This window comes from Heptranchias perlo, chromosome 38, assembly GCF_035084215.1.
Source record: "Heptranchias perlo isolate sHepPer1 chromosome 38, sHepPer1.hap1, whole genome shotgun sequence".
NCBI lineage: Eukaryota > Metazoa > Chordata > Chondrichthyes > Hexanchiformes > Hexanchidae > Heptranchias > Heptranchias perlo.
Genome location: NC_090362.1, coordinates 17,513,130 through 17,527,267, shown reverse-complemented (window position 1 = coordinate 17,527,267; position 14,138 = coordinate 17,513,130). Strand labels below are relative to the sequence as shown.

Genomic DNA, 14,138 nt, shown 5'->3' with positions numbered 1-14,138 from the left:
AAGGGGGAACCAATGGATGCAGTATATTTGGATTTCCAAAAGGCATTCGATAAGGTGCCACATAAAAGATTACTGCACAAGATAAGAGCTCATGGTGTTGGGGGTAATATACTGGCATGGTTAGAGGATTGGTTAACGAACAGAAAACAAAGAGTCGGGATAAAAGGGTCATTTTCAAAATGGTAATCTGTAACTAGTGGGGTGCCGCAGGGATCAGTGCTGGGGCCTCAACTATTTACAATATATATCAATGACTTGGATGAAGGAACAGAGTGTCTTGTGGCCAAATTTGCTGATGATACAAAGATAGGTGGAAAAGCAAGTTGTGAAGAGGGCACAAAGTGTCTGCAAAGGGATATTGACAGGTTAAGCGAATGGGCAAAAATTTGGCAGAAGGAATATAATGTGGGAAAATGTGAAGTCATCCACTTTGGGAGGAAAAATAAAAAAGCAAAATATTATTTGAATGGAGAAATACTACAAAATGCTGCAGTACAGAGGGATCTGGGTGTCCTTGTACATGAAACACAAAAAGTCAACATACAGGTGCAGCAGGTAATCCAGAAGGCAAACGGAATATTGGCCTTTATTTCTAGGGGATGGAGTATAAAAGCAGGGAAGTCATGCTACAACTGTACAGGGTGCTGGTGAGACCACACCTGGAGTACTGCGTGCAGTTCTGGTGCCCTTATTTAGGGAAGGACATACTTGCATTGGAAGCAGTTCAGAGAAGGTTCACTCGGTTGATTCTGGGTATGGAAGGGTTGTCTTATGAGGAAAGATTGAACAGGTTGGGTCTATACTCATTGGAGTTTAGAAGAATGAGAGGAGATCTTATTGAAACATACAAGATTCTGAGGGGACTCAATAGGGTAGATGCTGAGAGGATGTTACCCCTCATGGGGGAATCTAAAACTAGGGGCCGTAGTCTCAGAATAAGGGGTCGCCCGTTTAAGACGGAAATGAGGAGGAATTTCTTCTCCCAGAGGGTCGTGAATCTTTGGAATTCTTTACCCGAAAAAGCTGTGGAGGCTGAGTCATTGAATAATTTCAAGGCTGAGTTAGACAAATTATTGATCAGCAAGGGAGTCAAAGGATATGGGGAAAGGGCGGGAAAGTGGAGTTGAGGTAAAAATCAGATCAGCCATGATCTCATTAAATGGCGGAGCAGGCTCGAGGGGCCGAATGGCCTACTCCTGCTCCTATCTGTTATGGCCTTAAGGTCTTATAGCTGCCTAGGCCCCAAGCTCTGGAAATTCTTCGCTAAATCTCTCTACCTCTCTCTCTGTCTCTCCTCCTTTAAGTCGCTCCTTAAAACCTACCTCTGTGACCGAGCTTTTGGTCACCTGTCCTAATATCTCCTTATGTAGCTTGGTGTCAATTTTTGTCTGATAATCGCTCCTGTGAAGCGTCTTGGGACGTTTTTCCATGTTAAAGGCGCTATATAAATGCAAGTTATTGAATGCTCCTCCAGGCCCCACAAGGAAAGCTTTTTTTTAAACTTACCTACGTTGGCCTCGCTGGCTTCCCGACAGGTTCACCCAGCGGCCACAGGAGCTGATTAAAATCCCATTGGAGCCCCACATACATCACGAGACCCCAATTTGGATTTATTAATGAGGCCTCCACCAGAGTCCACCATGGCAAGTTGTGAAATTGAATTCAATAAATCTGGCCGTTTCTGGGCTGGCACCGAGGAGAAAAGTGACCATGGAAGCTGCCAGAATGTCGTCCAAACCCAACGAGTTCAACTAATGTCCTTCAGGGAAGGGAGCCTGTCTCACTTACCCAGTCCGGCCTACGTTACGTGATTGCAATGGGGCCTAGTAACAATGATGAGGCCTAGCAAGCCACTCGGTTGCCAGGGCAACTAAGGTTGGGTAATAAATCTGGCCCAGTCAGCGTCACCCACATCCAAAAACAAGGAAATGGTGATTCCATTTAAAAGTCTATTATAGAAGCTACAATTTTTGACGTCTGTGAAGCGCCTTGGGACGTTTTACTACAATACAGATGCTGCATAAATGCATTCGCTGTTATCCTTTTACAAGGCACTGAATGGGAAATTGTGACCTTGTATTATTGCTGGCTGCGGTCCAAAGGTTTTGTTTTAATTGCCTTATTACAGCTGTAATTTAATAACCTTTTATCAGCCTGAGACGTCTAACTGAAGGTGCTATCAGGGAGGTCAGACCAACAGGGACGGACATACTGCTGAGTTGGACAGCCCGAAGATTCCCCGAGCAATTCCCAGTCAGACGCGTCCAAGGTTGCTGCTGCCATGAAACTACGTGGACAGTCTTTGGGCTACGTTGTCAGCTCAGTGGGTCGCACTCTCGCCTCTGAGTCATGAGTTCAAGTCCCACTCCAGAGACTTGAGCGCACGTTCTAGGGCTGACACTCCCAGTGCAGTACTGAGGGAGCGCTGCACTGTGGGAGGTGCCGTCTTTCGGATGAGACGTTAAACCGAGGCCCCGTCTGCCCTCTCAGGTGGATGTAAAAGATCCCATGGCACTATTTCAAAGAAGAGCTGGGGAGTTCTCCCCGGTGTCCTGGGCCAACATTTATCCCTCAACCAACATCACTAAAACAGATTATCTGCTCATTATCATATTGCTGTTTGTGGGATCTTGCTGTGCGCAAATTGACTGTTGCGTTTCCGACATTACAACAGTGACTACACTTGAAAAAGTACTTCATTGGCTGTAAAGCGCTTCGGAACGTTCGGAGGTTGTGAAAGGCGCTATATAAATGCAAGTCGTCTTTGTTTTGTTCTAATCTGTTTGACCTTCCCTCCACTGCCTCCCCTCCTCTCCTAATGCGCTGTGTTTTGCTGGGATACAGCTCCATGGGTGCCTGCCACCCTTCGCCGACTGACCCAACCAGCCGTTCTTCGTGGCTGACCCCAGGCAGTGTAAGCAAGCTATTCTCCTGTGGAGGGCATCACTGCTGAGCCCAATCCGGTCCTCAGCCAATTTCCGGAGCGGCACTTTCCAGCAGGAATCTGTTGCGGGTTTTAAGGGATACAGAGCCGAGGCAATGGAGTAAGGATACAGATCAGCCCATGGTCTCATTAAATGGCGGAACAGGCCCGAGGGGCTGAATGGCCTCCTTCTCTTCCTATATTGCTGTCGAGCGCCTTTCACGACCTCAGGGCATCCCAAAGCGTTTTTTCAAACCAATCCGAGTGCAGTTGAAGTGTAGTCACTATTATCACGTCGGTAATTCGAAATGAGTCCAATAACGATTTGCCTCAGAACAAGACTTGCTCCGGATGCACAGACTCCCCTTCATCTCTGTCCAGGCGTCTGTCCCGACGGTTTAAAGGGCTGCCACGTTGCATTAGCTGTGATTACAAGGTGCGCCCAGAACACTACAAGGTCCCACTGTTTGAATAAATGTAATTTAGCTGTCAATTGAAAGAACTACTGCATAGACCAGTCATGCCTTTCAGGCCAAGCTGTTTGGTGCTCTAGCAGGACAGGGTTATAAAAGTAATTGCGAATCCAGGCAGCTGTTATTTCAAGCTGCTGCTTCGGAGACAGCTGTTTAATTTTGGCCATTGAGAGGGAATCATTTGCTTTTGCACACCTGTATCTTTTTGGTGGCGGTGGAGGGGCTTATATTTCGTCGGTCTTTTTTGTTTCTCTTTCCAAATTGCTCCCCTCATCTTCTGACGGAGTGGTCTCTTGCTGGGGTCCAGTCCCATGGGTACCACTGGCCTCCTCTATACCTGGCACACACTCCGAACCCCATCAGCATCCTTTCCCTTGTCTTCGCGGGTCAGTTAAGCTTCACACACAGTGGCCACGGCCAAAATCGACGTCTTCGTTAATTCCCGGCGTTCTCGAGCCGCCGATGCTGACAATTCTCGGATGTTCTGATTTAGGATTGGGGGAGGAATCAGCGTTGAAGAAAAAGAACAGCCCTTTCCAAACTTCCGGAATCCAAACCGGGCAAACCAGCCAGGACGAAATACAAGTGCGAATGAGGGCTGAGCTTTGTGCCCTGATTCCAAGGATGTGCGGGTTGGTCGGCTTTGCCGCAAATCAAGCTGCAAGGAAACTCGCCCAGGTAGAGTTTCCAGGTCCGGGGAGGCCTCGATTTTAAAATTCTCACCCTTGCTTTCAAATCCTTCCATGGCCTCGCCCCTCCCTGTCTCTGTAACCCTCCTCCAGCCCTACGACCCTCTCGGATCTCTGCGCCCCTACTATTCTAGCCTCTTGCATATCCCTGATTTTAATCGCTCCACCATTGGCGGCCGTGCCTTCAGCTGCCTGGGCCCCAAGCTCTGGAATTCCCTCCCTAAACCTCTCCGCCTCTCTCTCTCCTCCTTTAAGACACTCCCTAAAACCTACCTCTTTGACCGAGCTTTCGGTCACCTGTCCGAATATATGACTCGGTGTCAAATTCTGATAATCGCTCCAGTGAAGCACCTTGGGACGTTTTACTACGTTAAAGGCGATATATAAATGCAAATTGTTATTGCTGCCTTTTAATGGCTGCGAGTGACCATTGTGTGATGACTGCCGCAGCTGAGTTTGAGCTGAGACAGGCTTGTGTCGCTGGAAACTGGTGTGATGTCCCATTCAGTGAAGAAGTTAAAAGCCCTGTTAATACTCGGGGCCAGAGTGAGGGTTTGGTGCCTCTGTGTGGATATTCTGTGAAGCACAAGTAATGGGAAAGAGATCTTTCAAAGCTCTCATTCACGTCCAGTTCAAACGGTTCGGTGTGACTGTCACTTAAGAGAGACTTTGCAAAAGAAAATTTTATTTTTCATTTGCCAGGCACTATCACACACTGATTCCAATCACTATCACACACTGATTCCAATCACTATCACACACTGATTCCAATCACTCTCAAGCAACATTCTGCGCTCACCAATGGTTCAGTGGGCACTAAGTGTTGCAACTGAGCTGTACAAACCAAGAAGGTGCAAGGTTCGATCCTGGCTTTGTGCGGAGTTAGCTGATCTCAGACAGGGCAGGAGCTGGGGCAGTAGCAGAGGCACCAGCGTCTCTGGGCTGGGAAGGGGGAAATCAACCAAAGTTCCCACTTTAACGTGGTTTATCCCTGCTGGATATGTGTGCATGTGCGTATATGCGTGTGTGTAGGTGTGTGTGTACATGTGTATGTGCGCCCGCGCGTGTACATCGAGTGAGGACAGAACCAAGTTCTATTGTGATGCCCTCTGCAGTCGAATAGCCTAGTGATTCTCACTGTCTTTGCTCACACGTGAAGAATGACCACATGGGTGAGAGTCCCGGAGGGCCAGTGGTACCTTTACCCACCAGGCCATGTGGGGGGGGGGGGGCGTGGGGTTTGCCACGATTTGAGTTCTAGTGACGGGCCTTACCTCAAGTTTTGTCTCAAATGCTGACTGACTCACTTTGCATTTCTAGCATTTTCGGGTTTTTTTTTATATAAATTGAGTTTTGCATCAACCCCAGATTTCTATTTTAGCCCAAAATTCCGCGGATAAATCTAACTGGCTCCTGGTGGGAAACTTCATCCTGATTTTTTTTTCCCCCATCCATTTAAAGTTCTGGACAGAAAATGGGGGAGGCTCAAAAGATTTGGGAGTTTGTCCAAATCCCCGAGACGGGTTTCTGATGCACAAGAGTCTGTGCCAGGACACCAGAATCATAGAATTATGGAAAATTTACGGCACAGAAGGAGGCCATTCGACCCATCGTGTCCGTGCTGGCCGAAAATGAGCCACCCGGCCTAATCCCACTTTCCAGCACTTAGTCCGTAGCCCTGCAGGTCATGGCTCTTCAGGTGCACATCCAGGTACTTTTTAAATGCGATGAGTGTTTCTGCCTCTACCACCCTTCAGGCAGTGAGTTCCAGACCCCCACCACCCTCTGGGTGAAAAAATTCTCCTCAACTCCCCTCTAATCCTTCTACCAATCACTTTAAATCTATGCCCCATGGTTATTGACCCCACTGCTAGGGGAAATAGGTCCTCCCTATCCACTCTATCTTGGCCCCTCATAATTTTATACACCTCAATTAAATCACCCCTCAGCCTCCTCTGTTCCAAAGAGAACAACCCCAGCCTATCCAATCTTTCCTCATTGCTAAAATTCTCCAGCCCTGGCAACATCCTCGTAAATCTCCTCTGCACCCTCTCTAGTGCAATCACATCTTTCCTGTAATGTGGTGACCAGAACTGTGCGCAGTACTCAAGCTGTGGCCTAACTAGTGTTTTATACAGTTCCAGCATAACCTCCCTGCTCTTATATTCTATGTCTCGGCTAATCAAGGAAAGTATTCCATATGCCTTTTTAACCACCTTGTCTACCTGTCCTGCTACCTTCAGGGATCTGTGGACATGCACTCCAAAGTCCCTCACTTCCTCTACACCTCTCAGTATCCTCCCATTTATTGTGTACTCCCTTGCCTTGTTTGCTCTCCCCAAATGCATTACCTCACACTTCTCTGGATTGAATTCCATTTGCTATTTTTCTGCCCACCTGACCAGTCCATTGATATGTTCCTGCAGTCCACAGCTTTCCTCCTCACTATCAACCACATGGCCAATTTTTGTATCATCTGCAAATTTCTTAATCATGCCCCCTACATTTAAGTCCAAACCATTAATAAAAAGCAAGGGGCCTAGTACTGAGCCCTGAGGAACCCCACTGGAAACAGCCTTCCAGTCATAAAAACACCCGTCGACCATTAACCTTTGCTTCCTGCCACTGAGCCAATTTTGGATCCAACTAGCCACTTTCCCTTGGATCCCATGGGCTTTTACTTTTTGACCAGTCTGCAATGTGGGATCTTGTCAAAAGCCTTGCTAAAATCCATGTAGACTACATCAAGTACACTACCCTCATCGACCCTCCTTGTTACCGCCTCAAAAAATTCAATCAAGTTAGTCAGACATGACCTTCCCTTAACAAATCCATGCCGACTGTCCTTGATTACTCCGTGCCTTTCTAAGTGACGGTTTATCCTGTCCCTCAGAATTGATTCCAATAATTTGCCCACCACCAAGGTTAGACTGGCCTGTAATTACGCAGTCTATCCCTCGCTCCCTTTCTAAACAACGGTACAACACTAATGATGAGAACCACCCTCTTTGTGTTTTGGTAGCAAGTTTCCAGCCTGTAAAGCAACGGCCTCAGTAAGATGGACATCGGTACAGTGTAGATCGGACTCATTTCCATGTACTGTGCTGCAGCGAGAGTGTGTTCCAGAGCTTAGGGCCTAGGTGGCTGAAGACACGGCCGCCAATGGTTGGGCGAAGGAAGTGGGGAATTGACAGGAGGCCAGAATTGGAGGAACGCAGAGAGCTGGGAGAGCTGTGCTGTGTAAAGCACAGAACCCGACAGATACTTTTTTTTTCAATTTATGAGTAGTGATGGTGTTCAATTGTGTATTATTTGTGTCCCTTTCCTGTTCAGGGACAGGCTTGAGGGGCTGAATGGCCTACTCCTGTTCCTATGATTACAACAGCTGTAGAGTGGAGAAGATTTTTACTCCAGTCTGGTCTGGATTAGGGGGGTGATACGGCCCGGGGCTATTGACTGCCTCCTCCACATGCGGCTGGTGGTGTCTCTGGGCCTCCATTAATGGCCGGTCTATTGACGGAGCAGGGGATCCACCTCTGTTCCTTCTCCCTCTTCTTGCTGTCCTGCAAAAGAAGGCGGGAGAGAGGAATTAAGAGAGGGATTATCCCAGTTTCCACACTGGGCCCCGCTGGAATCCAACCGTCTAATAGAACTGTTGTCCAACAAAACTGAGCCCTTTTTGAGCCCCGTATTGGCCGCAGGATGGATGGTGTGGGAAATGGTAAAATGTTGCATTGGTACAGTCGGGGTAGTTAAGGCACAATCTTGGGTCAAAGTAGGGTCATCTTCATTCTGCATCTAACCATGCTTGGGAGTGCTTGACGCTAACACCAATTGACCAAAATGGAAAGTCTGCAGTATTTGATGTGTCTGAAGTTACCACACCTTAAAAAGAAACGGCTGCAGAAAAATGCGCCTTTCCTTTCGAATCGGTCGCTTTGCTTTTAGACGAGTCGCACTTCAGCAAGTAAACGTTACGGGTCTTTGCCAGTCCACGATGGCCGACGCTCGCAGGATGTGTCCGTTTATCCCCTGTCTCTCTGCTTTCTCCCTGCCCCGCACACCCATTTGTTCTCTTGCAGATGACCGACAGGAACTCGCATTGAACTTGTCGACAAATGGTATCAGCAGCATCAATATGTCGATTGAGATTAATGGCACTCTCTATACAGGTAAGGTGCTGACTCCCCTTATCCATACGCTGGCAGGTCAAAGGTGAAAGGTCACAAAGTAGAACCGTCAGCTGCGTGAAATTTGGGTTTCTAATTGAAACTGTCCTGTTTTAACTCTTTACAATTCTAAAGTGCACGGCCAGGGGGTTTGAGCATTTATTGTAGACCGATTGTGTACTTCACAAGTTTCCCGATCTGTTGGGAGAATCCCAGGTCATCTTTTCAGCTCCCTGATTCCCAGATGATCTGTTCAGCTCCCCATATCGGGAACGGTGTAGCCGGGACGTTGAGGCTGCAACTAATGGGGGGTTGCCAACTCTGGTCGGCCGAATTCCTGGAGGTTCCATCACTGGCCCCCGCACTCCCGCCATTGGTCACCCATCCTCGCGCGTACTGCCTTCCCACGGCCAATCGGAAAGTTCATTACCCGATTGGATAATTCGTAACTGTCAGTCAAACAGCCTTTTTATCCCCCCCCGCCATCTCCAACAACTAGTAAACAAAAGAACTTTTTTGTTGTAAAACACTATTTTATTTTAATGCCTCTGTGGGGTTTTTTTTCTCCCTGAGTTGCTTTCAGCAGTGTCCAGGAGATTTATCCACAATTCCTGGAGACTCCAGGGCAATTCCTGGCGGGTTGGCAACTCTAGCTGCAATATTGGGAATCAGGAGCGAGCACGAGGGATCCATTGTCCCCCAGTGTTTATTCCTCCAGACCACTAGAGGGGGAACTGGAGCTTTTCCTGTCGGAACAAAGACCACGCTGTTAGCTCACAACCGGTGAGAATTAAAGACTACTCCCACAAATAAATAACAAGAGATTTCAACCTTTAAGTATTGAAATCGGTGAGATTATAGCCTCTCCAAAACTGGTCAGGGCTTTGCAGAATTCAACAAGGAAGAAATCTGGGCAAGATAGTAGGGTTGCCAACCCTCCAGTATTGTCCTGGAGGTTCCAGGAATTACATAGAATTTACAGCACAGAAACAGGCCATTCGGCCCAACTGGTCTATGCCGGTGTTTATGCTCCACAGGAGCCTCTTCATCTCACCCTATCAACATATCCTTCTATTCCTTTCTCCCCCATCTGTTTAACTAGCTTCCCCTTAAATGCATCTATACTATTCACCTCAACTACTCCATGTGGTAGCAAGTTCCCCACTCTCTCGGTAAAGAAGTTTCTCTTGAATTCCTTATTGGATTTATTAGCGACAATCTCATATTTACGAAATTGAATACGGAATTGGCTAATTGACTGGAAACAGAGTAGTGGTGAACGGTTGTTTTTCAGACTGGAGGAAGGTATACAGTGGTGTTCCCCAGGGGTCAGTGCTTGATATATATTAATGACTTGGACTTGGGTGTACAGGACACAATTCCCAAATTTGTAGATGACACAAAACTTGGAAGTGTAGTGAACAGTGAGGGGGATAGCGATAGACTTCAAGAGGATATAGACAGGCTGGTGGCATGGGCGGACACATGGCAGATGAAATTTAACGCAGAGACGTGCGAAGTGATACATTTTGGCAGGAAGAATGAGGAGAGGCAATATAAACTAGAGGGCACAATTCTAAAGAGGGTGCAGGAACAGAGAGACCTGGGGATATATATGTGCACAAATCGTTGAAGGTGGCAGGGCAGGTTGAGAGAGTGGTTAAAAAATTATATGGGATCCTGGGCTTTATAAATAGAGGCATAGAGTACAAAAGCAAGGAAGTTATGATGAACCTTTATAAAACACTGGTTCATCCACAACTGGAGTATTGTGTCCAATTCTGGGCACCGCACTTTAGGAAGGATCTTGAAGGCCTTAGAGAGGGTGCAGAAAAAAATTACTAGAATGGTTCCAGGGATGAGGGACTTCAGTTACATGGATAGACTGCAGAAGCTGGGGTTGTTCTCCTTAGAGCAGAGAAGGTTGAGAGGAGATTTGATCGAGGTATTCAAAATCATGAGGGGTCTAGACAGAGTAGATAGAGAGAAACTGTTCCCTTTGGTGGAAGGGTCAAGAACCAGAGGACACAGATTTAAGGTGATTGGCAAAAGAACCAAAGGCGACATGAGGAAAAACTTTTTTACGCAGCGAGTGGTTATGATCTGGAATACACTGCCTGAGGGAGTGGTGGAGGCAGATTCAATCATGGCCTTCAAAAGGGAATTGGATAAGTACTTGAAAGGAAAAAATTGCAGGGCTGCGGGGAAAGTGCGGGGGAGTGGGACTTGCTGGATTGCTTTTGCAGAGAGCCGGCACAGGCTCGACGGGACGAATGGCCTTCTTCTGTGCAGTAACCATTCTACGATTCTATTTCTGACCCTTAGTTTTGGACTCCCCCCCCCGCAAGCGGAAACATTTTCTCTACATCTACCTGATCAAACCAAATAATTTTAAAGACCCCTATTGGATCACCTCTCAGCCTTCTCTGATCTAGAGAAAATAATTAAAGATTAATCTTGTGAACACTGCTTTTTCATTTTCTTTGAACACTTTAAGATTTTGTTAACTAATAAATAAAAGTTGAGGGAGCCAAAGGCTGTTTGACTGGGGGTGGGTCAGTTGGCAGTCATGTGACGAAACCTCCAGGAATACATCCAACCAGAATTGGCAGCCTTAGTAAGAATAGGCCCATCACCTTCCTTTAAAGTATTTAAAACTTTGGGGCTGCGACTGTTGATTGGGCGCCATTTTATTTGGGGGTTGGGGAGGCCAGTGGTTTTGCGAGCTGCAGTGAAGCATCCCACGTTCAAACATCTGTAAGTGCAGCTGCTGGGATCTCCCTGTGGACATTCCTCCCTCGTTGTGCTGGACCAGATTTCCTGGAATTTCACCCATGCCCTTTTACTTCCAACCTCGTTTAAAATGGCCAACGCTGTAAAAACAAACCAAGCCAGAAAGCCAACTTATGACTGAGTCAAAGTATAATTTTACGTCAGCAGTGGAGTGACGAAGGGAACTGACTGACCTGGTGAGCGGGTGATGGTATAAACCCAAAGCAGTTGCCGTTACCTGGACCGGGAGTAAATAGTTCCGGCCGGGCCAGTTGCCGTGGCCTCGGTGAATGCCGTGCACCAACTCGTCCCGAACCTCCGGCCGACCCTGCACCCCCCACCCCTCCCCCGACAGAGCACAAAATCCAGGCTGACCCTCCCCAGTGCAGTACTGAGGGAGTGCCGCACAGTCAGAAGTGCCGTCTTTCGGACGAAACGTTAAACCGAGGCCACCGTCCGCCCTCTCAGGTGGATGTAAAAGATCCCGTGGGCACTATTTCAAAGAAGAGCAGGGGAGTCCTCCCCGGTGTCCTGGCCAATATTTATCCCTCAACCAACATCACTAAAAAACAGATTATCTGGACATTATCTCATTGCTGTTTTGTGGGATCTTGCTGTGCACAAATTGGCTGCCGCGTTTCTTGCATCACAACAGTGACTACACTTCAAAAGTACTTCATTGGCTGTAAAACATTTAGGCACTTCCCGAGGTTGTGAAAGGCTCTATAGAAATGCAAATCTTTCTTTCTCACCCAACATGTCCACCAGGGTGACACTAGATGGCGATCAGGAGCAGGGTTTTTCCCCGGCCTATCGCGGAGGTCGGGGACACGGGGGGGGGGGGGGGGGGGGGGGGAGGGTACTGAGGCAAATTGTAGCCAACCCGGCTTCGTTGGATGTCAAGCGCTTTGGGACGTCCTGGAGGTCGCGAAAGGCGCTGTGCACAAACGCGAGTTTCTTATTTTTAGTTCGATCTTGTTATTTTCACTTGCGTAGAAACGAAATCTCCTTATTTTTTTTTGTTTTCCCCCCTCCCGCCCCCCACCTCCCCCCCTCCCCCCCCCCCCGACCTCCCCCCCTCCCCCCCCCCCGCACAGGAGTGCTGTTCGCTCAGAGACCCGCAGTGCATCCAATCGCAGGACCCAGCAGCAGCACCTCTGCTTCGCAGAGCACACCCAGTCCTACCTCCGTCAAGGGCCCCGCCTCCGCCGAGCCCTCCACCAGCGGCTCCCCCTGAAGGCGGGAACTCCGTCACTGCGTCGGCAAATGGACTCGTCCCGATTGTATTTTTCTAGATTAAGGACAGGGAATTTAAGCAAAAAAAACCTCAAAACGCAAAAAAAAAAAAATTTTAAAAAGAAAACAACCGGATTGCACAGATCTTTTCAGCTCAAGGAACCTATGTGACAATTCATTTTAGGATATTTGGTCGTTCTCTTGTGGTGTTGGTCAGGGAGGAGTCAAAACCAAGTGTCGTCTTCAGGTGAAAGGGGGGTGGGGACAGAGGGCAAGGGTTAATTGGCCCTGCGTGTGCCAGTGTTTTGCAGTCCCCATTTTAAAGTCATACATACTGTCGTTATTTTTATATTCCCATTACAAATACAAACATCCACATTTATAACGGGAACAGCCCATCTCAATCTGTCACTCTGTAATTACGCAGTCCTGCCAGTGGAGGAGCTGCAGTGCCACCGCTGGCGGGAGGGTGTAATTACAGCGTGACAAGTTTACATAGGCATTTCCCGTTATAAATGCGGATAACAGAAACAGCTGACAGGAAGTGCGTGCAGAGACACAAGATTTTTAATATATTATTATATAAATATGCAGCCAATTATATGTGTGATTTAATTCTACTTGACTTTACCTTAATGTGACAGTGTCCCTTTTGTTGGCTTGTGGCAACTATTTGAAATGGGAAGAGGCCCAGGTTAGGATTGAGGCCTCATTACTTATGGTTATTTCTCATTCTATTTTAGTCATGAAATTCAGCAACTTCTTAAAAATGCAATCTTGAATACCTCATTCATTTTCCAAAATCAAGAAGCTTTTATTATAAAGCGGGGAGTCACTGTGAAGGGTAAAGGTAATGTCCTTACATTGTGACCACTCGCTGCGTAACTTTTCGAGGGTGATTGGGTTCCTCTTGCCCCCTTTCCTATCCTGGAGGCACTGACTCATTCTGGGCCGTGGGTCCATTGCCATCACTGCCCTCCAATACCGCAGCGTAGCATGTTAGCCTGGGTATTGAGTGTCGGCCGACTGTTTGACCATGCTGTCCATCACACCAGGACCCAATCCTGCCCTCACCCTTTAGGTGTCAGCCCAGGCTCAGTGGGTAGCACTCTCGCCTCTGAGTCAGAAGGTTATGGGTGTACGTCCCACTCCAGAGACTCGAGCATCAAATCTAGGCTGACACTCCCAGTGCAGCACTGAGGGAGCGCTGCACTGTCCGGAGATGCCGTCTTTCGGATGAGACGTTAAACCGAGGCCCCGTCTGCCCTCTCAGGTGGACGTAGAAGGTCCCATGGCCACTATATCGAAGAAGAGCAGGGAAGTTCTCCCTGGTGTCCTGGCCGATATTTATCCCTCAACCAAGATCACTAAAAAAAACAGATTATCTGGTGATAATTATCACATTGCTGTTTGTGGGAGCTTGCTGTGCGCAAATTGGCTGCCGCGTTTCCTACATTACAACAGTGACTACACTTCAAAAAGCACTTCATTGGATGTAAAGCGTTTTGGGACTCCCTGAGGTTGTGAAAGGCGCTATATAAATGCAAGTATTTTCTTTCTCACCTCACGGGTCCGCCAGGAGACACTAGATAACGAGCAGTAACAGGAACTCTGGCTGATTTTATTCCCCCTGCCTAGCCTGGGGGTGGGCGGGTGGGCGGGGGGCGCGGTAGTGAGGGAGAGCTGAGACTAACTGTAGCCATCCTGGGTGAGAACGGCTAGCTCAGTACAGACCGGGGATTGACTGTGGGGCCCACATTGGCACCTTGGGGCTCAGCTCCACGACAATCGGCCCACGTCACATCTGAGCCAAGCGGGGGGGGGGGGGGGGGGGGCTACAGGTTTTTTTTTTACTTTTTGTCTTTTTTGGGGGGGG

General features: G+C 48.0%; 1 protein-coding gene across 1 annotated transcript in view; it reads left to right on the top strand.

The window, feature by feature from the left end:
- LOC137304596 (AT-rich interactive domain-containing protein 3B-like) overlaps nucleotides 1-13,015 on the top strand; it is a 106,080-nt gene extending 93,065 nt beyond the window's left edge. Inside the window, exons 10-11 of the mRNA XM_067973238.1 lie at nucleotides 8,168-8,257; nucleotides 12,124-13,015. Of these exons, the coding sequence (XP_067829339.1) occupies nucleotides 8,168-8,257; nucleotides 12,124-12,263 (230 nt within the window). The 3' untranslated portion in view covers nucleotides 12,264-13,015. The remainder of the gene's footprint in view (nucleotides 1-8,167; nucleotides 8,258-12,123) is intronic.
- Nucleotides 13,016-14,138: the final 1,123 nt, after the last annotated feature.